This window comes from Balearica regulorum, chromosome 5 (assembly GCF_011004875.1).
Source record: "Balearica regulorum gibbericeps isolate bBalReg1 chromosome 5, bBalReg1.pri, whole genome shotgun sequence".
Lineage (NCBI taxonomy): Eukaryota > Metazoa > Chordata > Aves > Gruiformes > Gruidae > Balearica > Balearica regulorum.
In genome coordinates, this window is record NC_046188.1 from 71,024,726 (window position 1) to 71,041,199 (window position 16,474).

Here is a 16,474-nt window from a genome sequence, read left to right on the forward strand (position 1 = left end):
CCCACGACCGGCGTTATGTACCCCCCGGCAGCTCCCTCTGGGTGCCGCCATCTTCGCGCCGCGCGGGGCATGCTGGGAGCGGTAGTGCCGCGGGCGCAGGCGCGGAGGGGCCGGCGGCGGGGAGGGACTACAGTACCCGGCGTGCACCGCGGCGGGCGGTTGCTATGGAAACAGCGGGGCGCCGGCCCGAGGGGCCGGGCGGGAGCGGAGCGGGGGCCCAGGCCCAGGCCCAGGCCCGGGTGCGAGGGGGCCGCTAACAAAAGTTACGGGAAATGAACCATCGGAAGCGAAAACACGCCGGGCAGGGCAGCGGGGGGGAGGCGAAGGCCGGGCGTTGAGGCTGGGGGCGCCTTGGCCTGTCTTGCCCCGTCCCCGCGGCACATCGCTGTGTTTGCCCCCCGCCCTACGGCACCGCTGCCCTGCGGGGCGGTTATTCCTTTCTGTTTCCAAGGAAAGGCAGAGCCATTCTTTTTCCGAGTCGAGGATTGTGGAAAGCTGAAGGAGCCCTTCCTGCCTGGCAGTTCGCCCGCCCCAGGCCACGCTGAGGAGGCACGAGGAGCCTTGCAAAGGCACCGAGGCCCCGCACCATCCCCGAGCCCCTAATGCTGCTTCAGCCGGGGCCTTGCAGGAGGCAAACGGCCTCTTTTCTTCCCGTTTTGGCCCCCAAGCACGCGCTGGCCGATGTTTTGGCTGCCCGGCGGCTGCGGGTCAGGTGGGTGTTTCTCCTACGCCGGCCTAGGCCGGTTGCGTGGCACGCTATGAATGCAGCCCGTGCCTGGGGCGTGCCAGGGCTCTAATCGCCTCCTCGCTAATTAGTACAAAACATCACCTGCTGTTCACTAGCGGCCACGGCTGGGCCCGGTTCCCCATGGCCAGCGCCGGCCCGAGGAGCCACCCTGCGGTGCTGGTTTTGACTTCCAAAGAGGCTTTTAAAATCATGGAGGAGAAGGAAACAGATGGGAGACCCCAAGACGCCCGCGGGCATAGCTGCCGGCTGCCCGGCCTGCCCCATCGCTAACTCACCTTAGCAGAGCCCAAGAGTATCGAGTTTGCCGGTGCTCAGCCAGCCGTGGCCCCAGAAGGCAGGCTCTTGCCCTGGGCTGTCCCCACGGTGTTGCACCGAGCAGACACCCCAAACCCCCTGGCACACTCCAGTGCAAGCCCCCAGCTGCCGCTGGCCCAGGGAGCTGGCATTACCGGTGGCGGCGGGCGCTGGGTGCAGGTTTCATCTTGCTCCGACACCTCCATGGGCTTTTCCAGCCATGGAGAGCCGGGGGGTTTCCTTGTGCAACCTGGGTGGGGTGCCTTCCCTCTCCTTTTCTCTCTCTGTTTTTTTCTTTTCCCCTCCCCTAAAGCCAGAGTTATTTTTTTTTTTTTCCCCCACAGGTTCAGGTGGAGATGGAGGTGGAGCAGCGGGAAGGAGGGACGGCCAACCCCTCCTGCAGGCCTGGCGCCCGGCGATTGGGGCGGCGAGAGAGCTCGGCGAAGGGCAGGGGCTGAGCCGGGGAGGGGGGAAATAAATAAACTATTTTCTAAAAAAAAAAAAAAAAAAGAAAAACCAAGCACTGATCTGGCAAGACCAGTCGGCTGGAGCGGCGCTCGAGGGAGGCGGCTGGCAGGAAGCCTGCAGCCGGGGCACCGGGGAAGCTCCGAAGGTAAACGCAGCTCTTCTCTGCTTCCCTTCCTGCGTCGATGCCGTCTCGGTGGGGTCACAGGGTTTCACCCCCTCCCCGCCAGCCCTGAGCTCTCCTCCAGCTCTGCAGCCCCACGGCCCCCCACCGCCGTGTCTCCCTGCCCACCTGGCTTTGCCGTGGCCGTGCTCCGGGGGATGCCGCAGCCCAGCCATCGCCTACCACCGTGCGGTCCCCTGCCGTGCTTGGAGCACTGCAAACTGGGGTGTCCCCAGCCCCAAGACGTAGGGAAGGGAGCGTGCTGCTGCCCGTTAACCTCTGCTCCTCCCTCCATCCCTCCCTCGCAGGCCGCAGCCCTGACACCCGGCTGCCCTTTGGGCATCCCTGGCCATTTCACGCCCCAGAGCGAAGGGGCCCGGGCTGGCCATGCCTCTCCACGGGGCCAGGAAGGCGTTCAGGGCCTCCCCGAGCTCCCTGGCCAGTCTGCATCTTGTCGGGGCTTCCCCAGTTCCAGCTATCAGAGTGAAGAGACTTACGAGTGGCCCGTCCAGGCAGGACCAAGCAGAGCCGGAGCGTCCCCACCGAACAGAGCAAGCCCCACGCCATCCTGGTGTGGCATCTGCCATCCCCTTCCCCTGCAAAAGCTGGGTGGGCTGGCTCACTGCCATCCCTTGCTCTTCCGTCCCTGGCTGCGGGGACAACCCAGTTAATGCTTTAGTTATAAATCGCTTTCCAGCTGCTCGAGCTGAACACGTTCTAACGTCCCTCGCGTACCTTGACCCCCTCCTTCACCCCACGCCTGGCAGCAGGGCTGCTCTGCCGAGGAGGAGCGACGTGCCCCCACGGCTGTTCACGGCAGAGCAGCGCTGCAGACCCCCCCGTCCCGTTTCACACCAGCAGCAGAGACGCGGTGTCCCCGGGGACGAGCCCAGCCTCGGCAGCCCTGCTGTTACCCAAAACCGGTTTGCAACCAAGAGCAATGAAACTCTGGGGCAAAGAGGCAGCCGAGAGAGAATTTCATCCCTCTTGGCCCCAGCAGTTGCCCTGGATGTGTTTATGGTCGCGCTGCCTCGCAGAAACACTGGCAGCCTGGTGTCCTTGTTATTCCCCCATCAGCCCAGCGGACGCACCGCCCGCACCGGGGCTCTGCGGGCGTTTGGGGACGGAGGACCCCGACCCCGCTGCCGGGCTCTGCCTCGCCGTTTGCTCCCGGTGCCCCTTTGCACCACTGCGATTTATCAGCGGGGTGCGGGGTGTCCTCCCCGGTGCCCCTCTTCCCTGCGGGGCTATTGCAGCGTCGCTGCAGCCGACTGCGCGACGCCAGCCGGGGGACGGTCCCCGTGCACCATCCTCACGCTCCCTGCTTGCCCGCACGCGCGGCACATCCTGCGGCTACGCCTCTCCCCGGGCACAGCTGGCAGGGTAGCAACACGCCGAGCCTCCCGCTGCGAGGGGAGCGCTGCGCCCGCTTGGCTGAGCTCAACACCGTCACGCCCCAGGAGATAGGAAGCCCGCGTCGCTGTAAATAAACTGCCCCCCTGTTTAATTAGCAATTTCAATGGGCACAGCAGGCTGGAAGCAGCACTGCAGCCAAGACGGGGTGTTGGTAGCATGAGGGGCGTCCCACTGAGCCCCCCCAAACGCAGCCGCGGGGGCAGCTCGCCGTGGTTTCACGGGGAGGTGCTGCATCCCCCACAGTTGAGTTACGACTTGTTTCCTCTCGCTAGACTCTGCTTTGAGCCAAAGCCACATTTTTAACGTCCTGCAGCCCCCGGTCAGTCATTAATCGCCTCCTGTCCATAAATTCACGGTCGGGAGAGCCAGGCTGCGAATCGGTGCTGCGTGGGGAGGGCAGGTGACACGGTAGCCACCAAGCCGTGGCCGGGACACGACTTTGGCTTCATCCCAGAGCAGCACCCGCCGCCCCCCCAACCCGAATCTCCGTGGGGAGCGACGGGGACGGCCGGGGCGCTCCCTGTGCCAGCCTGGCCCGGAGCAGCCAGTGCTCACGGAGCGTTTCTGATCTATCCCAGGCCCAGCCCGCCCTGCAGCGGTGGCAGGTGGACTTTGCCCCCCGGAAGACGCCGCGCCACGGGGCCCTCCTGTCGCAGGTGGCCCGCTGGTGATGCCGGCAGCTGCCCCGCACGTCGCCTGAGCACGCCATGGCAGGTAGGCTGCGAAATCGAAACTTTCCTCGGTTTTCAGCTGGGAAGGGGGTCCTGCTCGCTGCTCTGGCTTCACCTCGTAGGGCGGGCGAGGGTCCATCCCAGCCCCGAAAACCAGCTCAGCCTGTTGCAAAACAGCCGCAAGCGCCGTTTGCTGCCAGACCCCTGCGGCAGAGCTTGTTTTTCCGGGGTAGCCGGGATGGCTACGAGAGTTGCCTTCCCAGCCGGGAGCTGGGACAGCTTTTCCATCTGAAACCCCCTTCCCGCTGTGCCCCCAGACCTTTGCAGCGTGCCCCCCGAAATCCTGGTCCCGGCTGCCAACGAGACACTGGATCTGGCGCTGGGGAGCCAGATAGCGCTGAACTGCACCGTGCGCTGGGCAGCCACCGAGCACTGCGAGCCCGTCCCCGCCTGGACCAAAGACGGGCAGTGGCTGGGCAGCGAGAGCAGCCAGGACACCGCCTGGTAAGGAGCCTGCCCTGACATATGTCCATCCGTCTGTGTGTCGGCGTGGGTCACCGCACCATCCAACCCACGGGGGCCCCATGTCTCCTCCCAGGTTTGGCCAAAATGCCTCGGAGCGGCTCCTCGCCAGCGTCCTGCAGCTCAACCTCACGCGTGATGCTGACTTTGGGGTGTTTGCCTGCTGGCTCAGCAACGCCACGGCCACCTTCACCCTGCGGCGAGCGGGTAGGGGCGTGCTGGGGCCAGAGAAGGGGACCTCCAAGGAGGGCCCACGTGCCCAGGGCAGGAACAGCAGCTCCCTGGGGATCACCAAAGCGGGCGTTAGGGGCACTGCTGCCTCTCCCAGGGCAGCGCGTCGGGGTGCACACCTACACCAAACCCAGAGAACCTGGGCCAGGGACCACCAGCCACGCTCACATGCCTTTGCTGTCCTTGCAGAGGCGGCAGGGCACGTGCCCGCGGTGCTGGCAGCCCTCCTGGTCCTGGCGCTCCTGGTGCTTCTGGCCGGGCTCTACATCCGATGCCGCCTGAGCGTGCTCCTCTGGTACCGCGACCGCTACGGCGAGCTGGAGATCAACGGTGAGCCACCAGAGAAGGGCACAGAGGTGGTGCTGCCCCTGGGGAAAGCCTTCTCCGAGCCAGGGGCTCACCAACACGCAGAGCCCTTCCTGGCATTACACCCCCCCTTTCCCCGTGGCTCTCCCCAGACGGGAAGCTGTACGACGCCTACATCTCCCACGCCACCGCCCCAGATGACCGAAAGTTTGTCCACTTCATCGTGAAGCCGCAGCTGGAGAACCGCTATGGCTACAAGCTCTTCCTGGACGAGCAAACCATCCTGCCCAACTCAGGTAGGCACCGGAGCAGCGCGGGGCCGGGCAGAGGGGCGACACCAGCGCCTGGGGGCTTGAAATCCCTTTGCCTGCAGAGCCCTCGGCCGACCTGATCATGAACGTGAGCCGGTGCCGGCGTCTCATCGTGGTCCTCTCTGTCGCGTACCTGGAGCAAGACTGGTGCAACAGCAGCTTCAGGTAGGAGCAGCTCCTGCCAGGTCCCGGGGAGAGGAGCCGGGGTCCTTCACCCCCCTGCCATGCGTCTGTCTCGCAGGGAAGGGCTCTGGAGGCTGCTGGAGCTTTCCAAGAAACCCATCTTCATCGTCTTTGAGAGCCAGTACCGGGAGATCGCCCACCCCGCCATTAGCCTGCTGAAGCAGCACCGGAGCGCAGTGACCTTGCTGGTGTGGCGAGCCAGCTCCATGGTGAGAGCTGAGCAGGACCCCGTCCCGCCGGCACCCCCATTTCCATCCCCAGCTCCCCGTGATGCTCCAGGGCTCCTCCCTGTGCTTCGGTGCTCCTAAAAAGCAGGTCGGAGCATTCGTCTTTCAGAAGCAGTTTTAAAAAAATCAGGAACAGCCCCAGATCTGGGTGCTGGCTCCCCAGACTTGCGCGATCAGGACCCCCGTGCCTCTCCGGGGTCTCCCCAGCCAAGGTGCCAGCGTGAAGCCTCAGGTCGCAGAGCAAAGCTTTGGCCTGTGGCTGCTCCAGCCATTTCAGGGCCAGGCCGGGAGCTGGGGCCCTCGGGAGCGTTTCAGCAGGTCGGGCCGGTTTCTCCACCGGTGCGCGGGCGCGCTGCCACGCCGGGAGCACAGCCTTCACCTTGGCTGAGCTCTCAGCACCGGGAAGAGCGAGCCGAGCGCCACAAAGCCTTCCCCAGCCCCGTGCGGGGCCGGGCTTGGCTACATGGTGGTCCTGACGCAGCTCATCTCCCCCCTGCCCCACGCAGACCCCGTCATCGGACTTCTGGAAGGAGCTGTGCCTGGCCCTGCCCCGCAAGGTGTCCTTCCAGGGGACCGTGGGGGACCCACAGACCCAGCTGCAGGAGGACAAGGACCCCATGCTGATCCTGCACAGCAGCTACCTGGACAGCGGTGGAGACCTCCACCCAGACGGGGACCTCGGTACAGGTCCTTGTCTCCTGCTGCTTCTCCTGGGGGGGACAGATGTGCACCCGAGGTCACCTTTGGGCTCTGCTTCACCCTCCCGTGCCAGGTGGGCTGGGTCTAGCCCCCTCCCCACCGCCTAAAACCCACCTCCCCACTCCTTCCAGGCCTCCGAGGGTGCATTTTCAGAAGCCCCCCGCCTCCCCGCATCGGTGGCCCTGGCGCTCCCATGGCTTCAGCTGCCGGCACGACAGAGGACACACAGCCGAGGAACGGCCAGAGACCTGAGCTCGACGTCTCAGACCTGGGATTGCGCAACTACGGTGCCCGCACGGACTTCTACTGCCTGGTGACGGAGGATGACATCTGAGTGGGGCCGGGGGCCAGCAAAGGCGGCATCCCCCTTCCCTGCAGGGCCGCACGGACCCAGATCACGGCCAGAGGAGCTTGGGCTTTATGATGGGACCAAAGCCAAGGTCTTGGTGGGAAAGACAGAAGCTGGCTCCTTCTGGCAGCGTGCTCCATGGTGGAAAACCAGCATCAGTGGACACCCCTGCCCGTGGTGCCTGGGCGCCCGTGGGTGCAGGGCCCCCCTCCCTCACCGTGGGCGGCAGGGACATTTTTCCTGTGTGATGGACAAGTGCTGGGATAGGAGATGCTCTCTGAGGAGCAACATGCCCCAGTCCCAGTGGCTGAAAATATCCAACGGGAGCAGCTGTGGCACCCTCTCTCCCACAGAAACCCCCGTGGCAATAAAATGCTGCTGCTCCAAGTGGGTCTCATCCCTCTGCGGGGACGCGGGTGCCACCGGCAGGTCTCTCGCCTTACCAGGCAGCAGGACAGGCAGCACTGTGCTGTGTCCCATCCCTGTGCCGCATCCCATCCCGGTGCCAGCGTCCCCACCACGCTGACTCGGAGCAACGCCTGGACATGGCGAGCGGGGTGGCACCGCGGGGCGAGCTCTCCCACATGCCGGCATCCCGCGGGGTGCTTCCCCCCCCCCTCCTGCCCGCCGAGCACGGGGGCAAGCGGGCATCATTCAAGGCCTTTATTTCGGGGATACACAGGGCTCAGGGAGTTTGTACACGGAGAGCTGGGGAGACAGATGCACCGCGACACCCCAGCCCGGACCGCACCGGGTGCTGGCACGCCGGAGGGGCTGCACCAGCCCTGGCAGCAGCCCCTCCTGGCAGCACCACCCGGTCTCCCCCACCCTCCCACCCCCTGTACCTACTCTACCTCATTTCCCAAACAGGGTGCGCAACACACCCCAAGCGCAGGGTCTCCCCCCCAGCCCCAAACCCGCCGGCAGACCGAAGCCACCCCGCAGCCCACCCGCACGCCTCGGCCCGGCCGCCGCCGCGGCAAGGAGAGCTTTGGCCCTGCTGCCCCACCTGCGCCAGCCGCGCCGGGCACCGAGGGCATCTCCCCACCCTGCGGGGAGACGCCGCCCAGCAAACACAAGCCGGCTGGCCCTGCCCGAATCCTGCTTACGCAGCACCGGCCAGGCCCAGCCCTGAGCAGAGCAGCTGGCAAGGAGTGGCAGCAGCTGCTCTGCCTGCTCGGGGACAGTCCCCGCGGGGTGTACGGATGGGGACATCACAGCTCGGAGATCCCCAGCTTCTTGCACGGGCAGCCTCAATCACAGGCCCCTACCTCCCCGGCAAAGGGGGCACTCAGCACCGTGTTGCCAACGCGGCTTCCCAGCTCCCCGCAGCCGCGGTGCCACCACATAAACATTTGGGAAGCCGCCCCGGACTTCCCACGAAGCCCTGAGCCACACGAAGCCCCATCCCCACCCAGCCGGGGCAGAGCACGTGCAGCCCACGGCACACCCCGCACCAGCGTGGCAGCACCGGCACCCTCCCGGCCCCCGGTGCGCCGCGATGCGGGGAGCTGGGATGGGGTGCCCCCAGCAGCCCCCCCCTTTGCCCCAGCATTGCTTTGCAGGAGCCCCCCAAGCCCCCCCGCCGAGCCCCAAGACAAGCTGCGCTTTGCAGCCGGCTCCCCAGGAGCGGGCAGGGTCCCCAGGCCTGAGGACCCTTGGGTGCCATGGGGGGGTCCCCAACTAACGGGGGACCCAGCGGGGCCCCGCAGCGGAGCCAAAAGCAGTCACTGGGTTTAAAGCTGTGGCAGGAGGGAGGACAAGCGTCCCCCCCGCCTGGGGAAGGGGGACTTGGCGGAGGGAGGAGGCAGGAGGGAGGCGGCAGGGACTACGCTATGGAGCGGGGTCTGGCGGCCAGCAGCCTCCCCAGGGCACGGCCGGCAGCGGGGAGCATCCCGGCGGGGAGAGTCAGGGCTGGGCAGTCTGGCTCCCGGGGGTTGTCCTCACAGGCCGAGGAAGTCCTCCTTCCGGTACCCCTTCTGCAAGGAGACAGGCCACCCGTCACACGGGGGGACACCAGCACGGCCACCTTTCCCGCCTGAGGACACCCTTGTCCACACCTCGCTGGGCGGTGGGAACGCAAACACAAACCCGCTTTGCTCCGGCACCGACGGGGCCACACTGTCCCCACCGCGCTGGTGCAGGTGCCACCGCAGGGACGATGCTCTGGGGACATCCCCACCCCTTCAGGAGGGGGAGGCGTGGAGTTGGGACCTGTTGTATGCCTGGAAGCATTTGGGTGGTGTGGCTTTCCAGGGTGAAGCCCCTGGCCTTGACTCCCTTAGGATCAACCCTTGGGATCCACCCCGGGATCCCACCGGCTGGAGAAGGCACCGGAGGGTGGTACGTACCATCTTGAAGTCCCGGTGGAGCTTGGTGTATTGCCACATGTTGCCCAGGAGGCTGGCTGCTGCTCTGGAGGACTTCTCGTTGTCCGAGCTGGGACAAGGACAGGATGCAATGAGCTTTGGGTACCGCTGGGCACAGGATGGTGCCCGCCAGCCCAAGGATACCACCCCAGAGGGCCCGGAGGGGCTGAGGACTTAGCGCTGGTGGGAAGAGGCAGAAGACTAAAGGCTGGAGCCCACCACAACGGCCAGGGTGGCAAGCGCTTCTGCCAGGGGAGGTGCAAAGCACCCAGATGGGAAGAAGGCGGCTGCACTGATGGGCAGCCCTGTGATGGGGTGTCCTGAGGAGGTGGCAAAGGGCTAGAAGGTGGCCATGAGGCCACTCCGAGCTGATCTGGGGACTCCCAACACCAAGCCTCGGGAAGGGAGACTGGCTGTGACCCTCTTCTACCTTGCTAGACCAGGGGAGGAAAGGGAGAGCAGGACTGGACCCCAGGTCTGAGCTGGGACAGCAGCGCAGACAGGGAGCTCCCACCTGTCCCTTCTCTTCTTGATGTAGAAGAGCTTCCTGAGGCCATCAAAGTAGACAATGTCACGGGCAGCCATGGGGCTCTCCACCACCAGGTTGTTGAGGACCGCGATGATGTTCACGATGACATCGGCGGGCGGTGCCTTGTCCCCGACGCTCCCCGGCAGCTTCTCAATCAAGTGGCTAACCACCTTGGTCGCTGGTGAGCAAAGGCATCGCGTCAGGGCCGGTGCCCAGACCCAGGGGGATGCACAGCAGCCTAGGGATGAACCTTGCAGCCTCCCTGGGGCAACGAGGGGACAGAGGGTCCAGCCAAGGAGCTGCAGGGCAGCACCAGGGTCATCTTCAAGCCCTTTGCTCTCTAGAGTCTCTGCTGAGACTCCTTGGCACCTGGGAGAGGCGTTGGGGGATGAGGACAAAGCCAAATGAGATGGTGGGGTTGGAGGCAGAGCACAACGTGTGGGGGGGTGTTCGGTTACAGGGGATGGGGGATGGACCGGCCACCGCACGCTCAGCTGTGAGCAGGGATGCAGCAGGCAGGAAGGTGCTGAGACGTGGCTGGAGGTAACTGGAGGCCACACCAAGGAGGAAGAGGGTGGAGGGCATCTGACGGGCTCCTCCCGCAGCCCCAGCCTTGCCCGTCCCTCCCTGGCACTCACACATCTCATCCTTATTGCGGGCGTGGCGGGACAGGTTGCGGATGAGCCCGGTCAGGGAGCGCAGCTGGTGGTGGTCGGCGGTGCGGACGCGGTCCAGCACAGGGTTCAGGATGCGCTCCTGCTCCAGGGCCAGCCGGCTCAGCACGCCCGCCCACTGCCGAGGCAAATACCCGCTTGGAGACACCCACCAGGGACCTGCTGGCTGCCTCCTCCTCCCACCCCATCCTCCTCCTCCTCCTCTTGCTCAACGGGGCTGGGAGGGGTGGCCCATGCCCAAGCGGTGAGTAGCATGATGGCCACATTCCCCACCCAGGAAAGGCCGGTACCAGCCCGCAGGGAGGTGCATCCCCTCCCCAGGCAGAGCTGGGACCCACCAGGTGCTGGGACAACCAGGCAAGACGAGGCAAGCCCCAGGGGACGCTCCCCTCCCGTGCCCTCACCCTGCGGTCCCCGGCAGTGATGTTCTGCAGGGCGCCCGAGGCCGCCTCGGTGGTGTGCTTGTTGAGCTCGCAGCGCTGCAGCAGCCGGTTGTAGATGCCCACGATCTGCGGGTTCCAGAGCCACTCCATGCCCTTGGGGTCCTTGGAGACCTCCGTGAAGGTGACGATGTCCGCATTCAGGTACTGCTGCAAGGATGGGGATGGCACTGTCAGACTCATAGGGGATGTCCCCTCTGCAGCATCCCTCGCTGCTGTCCTCTTTTCCCCGCAGCTCCAGGCTGGCAGTGACCCAGCAGGTCACCCCGGCTGTGTCATGTCCCGTGGCACGGCAGAACGGGGGTTCAGCACCCTGATTCACCCCACATACCTGATTCACCCTCCGCTGAGCTCACCCAAGCGTCCCACCCATCAGCCAAAGCCGGCGTCCACCTCCGCCCCAGCGTCACCTCTGCTGCCAGCTGCTCCCCAGTGCCAACCCCGCCCCAGGTGACACGGCCGTCACGGTGCCCACCACGTCCCAGCCGCTGACCTCTCGTGCTTTCTTGCTCTGGGGGCTGAAGCAGCCCACCAGCTCCCCCGTCACCATGCCGCTGTTGTTCCTCCTGTGGCCTTCCAGGCGCTGGAGGGAGGACGGGGGCATTTCGTCGTACAGGCGGTAGGAGAGGTTGCGCAGGACGCAGACGGCGTTCTCCACGCTCTGGGGGGAGATGGGCATGAGAGCGTCAGTCCTTGTGCCACCTGCCAGGCATCTCCAGCTTGCGCGTCCCCTGGGGCGTGATCCGTGAGGCTCTGTGGCCAGTCACCCCAATGACACCAGTGGTGTCCCACTGCACCCAGTAAGCCTGGACAGAGCCGGGCTGGTTTTCCCACCGTCACATCAAGCCATGCCTTTGCACCGTGATGGCCAAGTGGCTGCCAGGAGGGAGGGAGCAGCACCCCGTCCGAGGGCACCCAAACCCTCCCAGCACCCAGCTCCCAGGGCTCACCTTGTCCTCTGACTTGCCCACTTCCAGGGAGCTGTTCACGTAGTGGATCATGGAGTCCACCAGCCCGTGGCACTCACGCATCTTCTGTCGGGTCTGCTGGCTGGCAGAGCTGAGATTCCTGTGCGGGGAACGCGGGTCCATCACAGCAAGAAAGGGTTTCCCCACAGCCACCCCCTCCTGCCACTGGGCAGCACCATGGGGAGGGCAGCTAATACATCTCCCATGGGGCTGACCAGGCTTCACCTTGATGTACAAGCACTGCAAGGGATGGACACCCCAGAAACGAGCCCTGGGGATCTTGTTCCCTTGCTGCCAGCCCAGAGCAGGTACCTGAGGAAGCCTGTGGAGTTGTAGAAGATCTCTGCCTCCGAGGGGTTCTGCTGGATGACACCCGAGCCCCCCAGCCCAGAGAGGGGGACCAGCACCAGGTCTGTGAGCTGCTCCAGCGTGTCCCGGGCCAGGCGATCCTTCAAGTTGTCACTGGAGGAGAGATTCCACAGGATCCCTGCGCGGAGGGGGATCCTCAGTCCCGGGGATGGCTGGAGAGCACGTCCACCCCAACCCACCTCCCCAGGGGGCTTGTGCTGACCACCCGCAGCTGGGAGCAGCCGTGGAACAGGGTGTGTAACAGCGATGCAAAGACATCATCCCCGTGAAGTGCCACCCCAGCTTTACTCATGGGGACCCCCAGGGGAGGAGGACCCCTGCCCACCCTGCCACCATCCCCAACCTGTGACGTTCTTGCGGAGCTCGTCGTCAGGCTCCCGCAGCGTCCGCATGAGCTCGTAGATGCCGTTCTCCTCCACCAGCGCCAGCTTGTTCTCAGCATTGTCGTAGATGAGGTTGCGCATGGCGCCCGTGGCATGGCGCTGCACCTCCTGGTTGGGGCTGTTGAACAGCTTCACCAGCTTGGGCATGGCCTGGAGGCTGCGGGCCTGGGAGGGGAGAACCCAGCCGGGTTGAGACACCCGGCCGGTCTCCCGTTCAGCTAGGGGCTGGGCTCCCTCCATCTCCTCTGCCCGCCCGGGGTGCCCCACCGCGGCAGAGGGGCTGAGGACAGCCCCTTCCCCTGTGGCTCCTGGGTGCTCACCTGCTTCTTGGCGTTGCTGTCGCTGTAGCATTTGTGCTGGAGGTAGGCAGCGCCCAGGACCTGCAGGTTGGGGTCGCTGGCTATCAGGTATTTCACTGCAGAGGGCAGGTCAATGTCGTCAAACCTGGAAGCCACAGGCAGGTGATGAAGGGCCCAGGCAGAGCATCCCACGGGGTCCTCCACCTCTGCACCCCACCATGTCCTGCATCTCAGAGGAGACCCATCAACCCATCTCCTTCCCCACCACACTCTGGGGGTGCGGGACTCCAGACCCGGCTGAATGAGCATCTTCCTACCCTCATGTCTCGGGACGTGTCCATGAGAGGAGCTAAGGCCACGTGCAGGATGCACTTGGAGGTCAACCCATGCTGTGATCCATTGCTACGGGGCCAAATTGTGCCCATGATCCCACCACCCTCCTGCATTCCTTGCAGCAAGGCAACGCCAGGCAAGAGATGGAGGGCTTTGCCCTCAACCAGCCAAGTGACTAAGATGGAGACAAGGACTGAGGGGGAGCCAGACCGGTCCCGTTGGCACTCACCCCCCCGACTGGTGGCTGAGCAGCGTGCTGTGCCCGTTGTACATCTCCATGGCGCGCTGGTCCTGCAGGTGGTGGCTGGACTCGGCCAGGCTGCGCACGGAAGGTGCACGGGAGCTGTGCTCCACCATCCCCATGTAGGAGCTCCCGACGCCCGCCTGCGAGGCCGCCTGGATGCTGCTGAAGGAGCCGGTGCTGAGCCGCGAGCGGTTGTTGCTCTGGAAGCGCTGGAGCGTGCGCATGGCGGGCGCCCGGATGGTACGGCTCTGGGTCACCTCGCCGCCCTCCAGCCAGTCGGAGGCGGCCTTGGCGGCAGAGCCGGTGCTCATCTGCCTCTCGAAGGTGTAGGAGCGGGCGAAGCCGCCGTTGCCTTGGCTTTTGTAGAGGGAACGGTGGCCCACGGGGTCCAGCTGCTCCGAGATGACGCTATAGCGGTCGTCTGCGACGGCGGTGGGCTGGAGCGGCCCGTCGGCCAGCCGCAGGGAGTGCAGCGAGAGGGTGTCAAAGTTCTGCCGGGACCGGTAGTTGCGCTCGTGGAAGGAGCTGGGCCGCGGCGAGGTGTTGGCGGCCTGCGACATGGCGTAGGCAGTGCCGTAGCCCCGGCCCTTCGCCAGGCCCCCGTTGCTGATGGTCGCCATCCGCTTGTGCGGGGTCAGGTCCACCGCCGAGCGCGAGGACCAGCCGCTGCCCTTCAGCGTGCCGAAATCCTTCTTGGCCAGCGGCTGATACAGCTGCGGGGGGAAAGCGAGCGCTTAGGGGTGCCCGCGAGCCTGTCCCCCCGTCCCCGCCCCAGGCAGAGGAAAGGACGGAGCCAAGAGCCTCCCTTGGCACAATCAAGGCTACAGCCAGCGGCTGGGTCTCGGCTGGCATCCCCAGCTGCCACGGTGGTGAGCGCCGGCACGGGGTGGGGGACGATCCCCCCAGTACGTACCGAGGCTTTGGGGTCCAAGCCATTGGTCTGGGAGCGCGAGCTGAAGGAGGAGCGCAGGGTCATGCCGTACTGACCACCTGCGGGACAGAGATGGAGAGATCAACATGAGCACCGGGCAGCCAAAGGGGTGGTCTTGGGGACCAAAGGTCCCCCCAACTCATCCCGGGGGTCCTGCTTTGGAAGCTGCGGCAGTGCCAGCAGTGCTGAGGGGGAGGAGGGAGCGGGAGGACGCAGCCTTCGCCTGCCTGCCGGCATCGGGGAGCAGAAGAAGCAACGGCACCGAGCAGCGGCCTCCCTGCCTTTCATTGTGCCCTGATGGCGAGGGGAGCAATCGCCGCCTTGGCAGGGACGGGGCGGCCCAGCCCGGTCCCCTCTGCCATAGCCAGATCGGCAGCCCAGGTGTCCCCCCAAAGCCGGTCTCGGCTCCGCCACCCTGGGTCAGGAGCCCGGCAGGGACCCGGCCGCCTCACCGCACCCTGCGCCACCTTCCCGCCTTGCCACCGCCCCGGGGCCGCCAGGGAGGACGCCCAGCCCCGGCCGACGGGAGCGTGACTCACGCCCGGTGCCCGCAGCAAGCCCTCAGGGCGCCGAGAGATGGGGGGGGGTGTCTCCCCAGCGCTGGGGTCCCCCGGCACCTCAGATCAGGGGGGCTCAGGTGAAACCCCGCGCTGTTGCCGGGCAAAGCAGCAGGGCGGAGGCCGCCAGCGCAGACGTTAAATGGAGGAGCTTGGAGCCCGGCCAGCGGAACCGCTCAAAGGCTGAGGGGGACGGGGGGATCTGCCAAGGCGAGAAAAACCTCCCCCCCCAGCCCAAAACAGGGTGCAGGGACCCCCTCAGTGCAAATTCCCCCAGGAGGCAGGTGGGGAAACTGAGGCACGACCCCTGAGTGGGGTGAAACGAGCCCACGCTGGGGCCGTGCCGCCCCCATCCCCGGTGCTGGGGGTGCGGCGGGGTGCCTGGGGGGCTCGGCTGGGGTAGGGGGCACCCCCCAGCCTGGGCACGAGCCAAAGCCCGGTGCCAGCTGAGGGGCTCCTGCCGCCCATTTCGATACACATTCCTGGGGGGACGCGGGGGATCTCCCACCTCTGCTGCCATCGACGTGGTCGGGTGCCTCGGGGCGGGCGGCTGCTTGTCCCCGCAGCATCATGCGGATGCGGACCTGCTCCTGGACGCGGGCGCTGCGCAGCCGCTGGGCCTCGGCCGTCTCCCGGCTCCGGCCATCCAGCTGCCGGTCCGAGGGCAAGGCCAGGGAGCAGACGCCGGCCTCGGGCTGCAGGGCCGACAGCAAGAAGGTGTTAGTCTCCTGCATGGCGGTGGTGGCGGAGGCCGAAGCGAGCGAGGCCGCCTTGCGCAGGTGAGCGCGGCGGCAGCTTCCCTGAGCCGTAGGGAGGCACCCGGCCCGCCCCGCCGCTGCCACGCCTTGGCCGCCGGCGGGAAGGAGGGGGCCGCACCGGGTCCCCGCCGCCACCGTCACTGGGGCGACCTCGCGGGGACGAGGGTGCGAGGGAGGTGGATGCCGTGGTGGGTCCGGGGTGGTTGTACCTGTGACCCCTGCGGTGAGAGCCAGACCCCCGCAGGCAGCCTTCCCGCTGACCCCCCAGATTCCTGGGCAGCCCCACCAGCGAGCCCCAGACCTACGCGTGGCTGCCCTGGAGAACTCTGCGCCCCCACACGGCCCCACCAGCGAGCCCCAGACCCCCACGTTGTCCCTCTGGTGAGACCCAGACCCCCCACATGGCCTCCTGGGAGAGCCCCGGCCCCCCGGGCAGCCTCCCCGCTGATCCCCAGAGACCCGCATGGCACTGAGCCCCAGACCCCCGCGATGTCCCTCCACTGAGCCTGAGACCCTTGGGCAACCTCCCTGGAGAGCCCTGGCCCCCCACATGGTTCCCAGGAGACCCCCGGACCCCTGGGCAAGTTCCTCAGCCAGCCCCGGACCCCCACCTGGCCCCACCAACAAGCCCCGGGCAGCCACCCCAGGGAGCCCCCGACCCCCGAGCCACCTCCTAGGAGAGCCCTGGACCCCCGTGCACCCCACCACTGACGCCAGCCCCCCGGGCAGCCCACCACCCCGGGCAGCAAACCCCTCCGGTGGGGGGGGGGGGGGGGCGACCCACCGAAGGGCCAGAGCGGGGGTTAATTGGCAGTAATTACTGGCCGGGCCCTCCCTGCTTTGCTTTTCAAATCAGCCGGGGAATTAAAAAGCAACAATAACAATAAAAAAAAAAAAGGGGGGGGCGGCTCAGCGCCAGCAGGCCCGGCAGTAATGAACGCAGGGTGACTCAGCCGCTGCCACCACACAGGTACTAATTAGGCTCGCCCCACCCGCCGAGCCGCCCCGGCCAACCCCGGCATGGCCGGGATGGGG

At 66.4% G+C, this 16,474-nt stretch overlaps 2 protein-coding genes across 2 annotated transcripts; one reads left to right on the forward strand and one right to left on the reverse strand.

Annotated features, from left to right (window-relative positions):
* Positions 1-265: 265 nt before the first annotated feature.
* SIGIRR (single Ig and TIR domain containing) lies at positions 266-6,972 on the forward strand. Its single transcript, XM_075755674.1, has 11 exons — positions 266-712; positions 1,387-1,655; positions 3,665-3,800; positions 4,075-4,261; positions 4,356-4,486; positions 4,700-4,840; positions 4,969-5,112; positions 5,190-5,292; positions 5,369-5,519; positions 6,044-6,218; positions 6,368-6,972. The coding sequence occupies exons 3-11, from the start codon at positions 3,794-3,796 to the stop codon at positions 6,568-6,570; spliced, it is 1,242 nt and encodes a 413-aa protein (XP_075611789.1). The 5' UTR covers positions 266-712; positions 1,387-1,655; positions 3,665-3,793; the 3' UTR covers positions 6,571-6,972.
* Positions 6,973-8,171: 1,199 nt separating this feature from the next.
* Positions 8,172-15,616, reverse strand: PKP3 (plakophilin 3). The gene is made up of 13 exons (XM_075753102.1): positions 15,190-15,616; positions 14,107-14,183; positions 13,179-13,906; positions 12,638-12,761; positions 12,278-12,482; positions 11,878-12,052; positions 11,548-11,665; positions 11,091-11,258; positions 10,562-10,747; positions 10,122-10,275; positions 9,469-9,661; positions 8,937-9,024; positions 8,172-8,564 (listed from the first exon to the last, which is right to left on the reverse strand). Exons 1-13 carry the CDS (start codon positions 15,413-15,415, stop codon positions 8,529-8,531), a joined length of 2,478 nt encoding a protein of 825 aa, XP_075609217.1. The 5' UTR covers positions 15,416-15,616; the 3' UTR covers positions 8,172-8,528.
* Between the last annotated feature and the right edge of the window lie 858 nt (positions 15,617-16,474).

Excerpts from the sequence above, each read along its gene's own strand:
- SIGIRR (XM_075755674.1), top strand. Across the intron at positions 4,262-4,355 it reads AGCAGCCAGGACACCGCCTG|GTTTGGCCAAAATGCCTCGG; the intron begins GTAAGGAGCCTG and ends GTCTCCTCCCAG. Across the intron at positions 6,219-6,367 it reads CCACCCAGACGGGGACCTCG|GCCTCCGAGGGTGCATTTTC; the intron begins GTACAGGTCCTT and ends CACTCCTTCCAG.
- PKP3 (XM_075753102.1), bottom strand. The coding sequence starts at position 15,415 with ATGCAGGAGACTAACACCTTCTTGCTGTCGGCCCTGCAGCCCGAGGCC. Across the intron at positions 12,483-12,637 it reads ACAGCAACGCCAAGAAGCAG|GCCCGCAGCCTCCAGGCCAT; the intron begins GTGAGCACCCAG and ends CTCCCCTCCCAG. Across the intron at positions 11,259-11,547 it reads TGGGCAAGTCAGAGGACAAG|AGCGTGGAGAACGCCGTCTG; the intron begins GTGAGCCCTGGG and ends ATCTCCCCCCAG.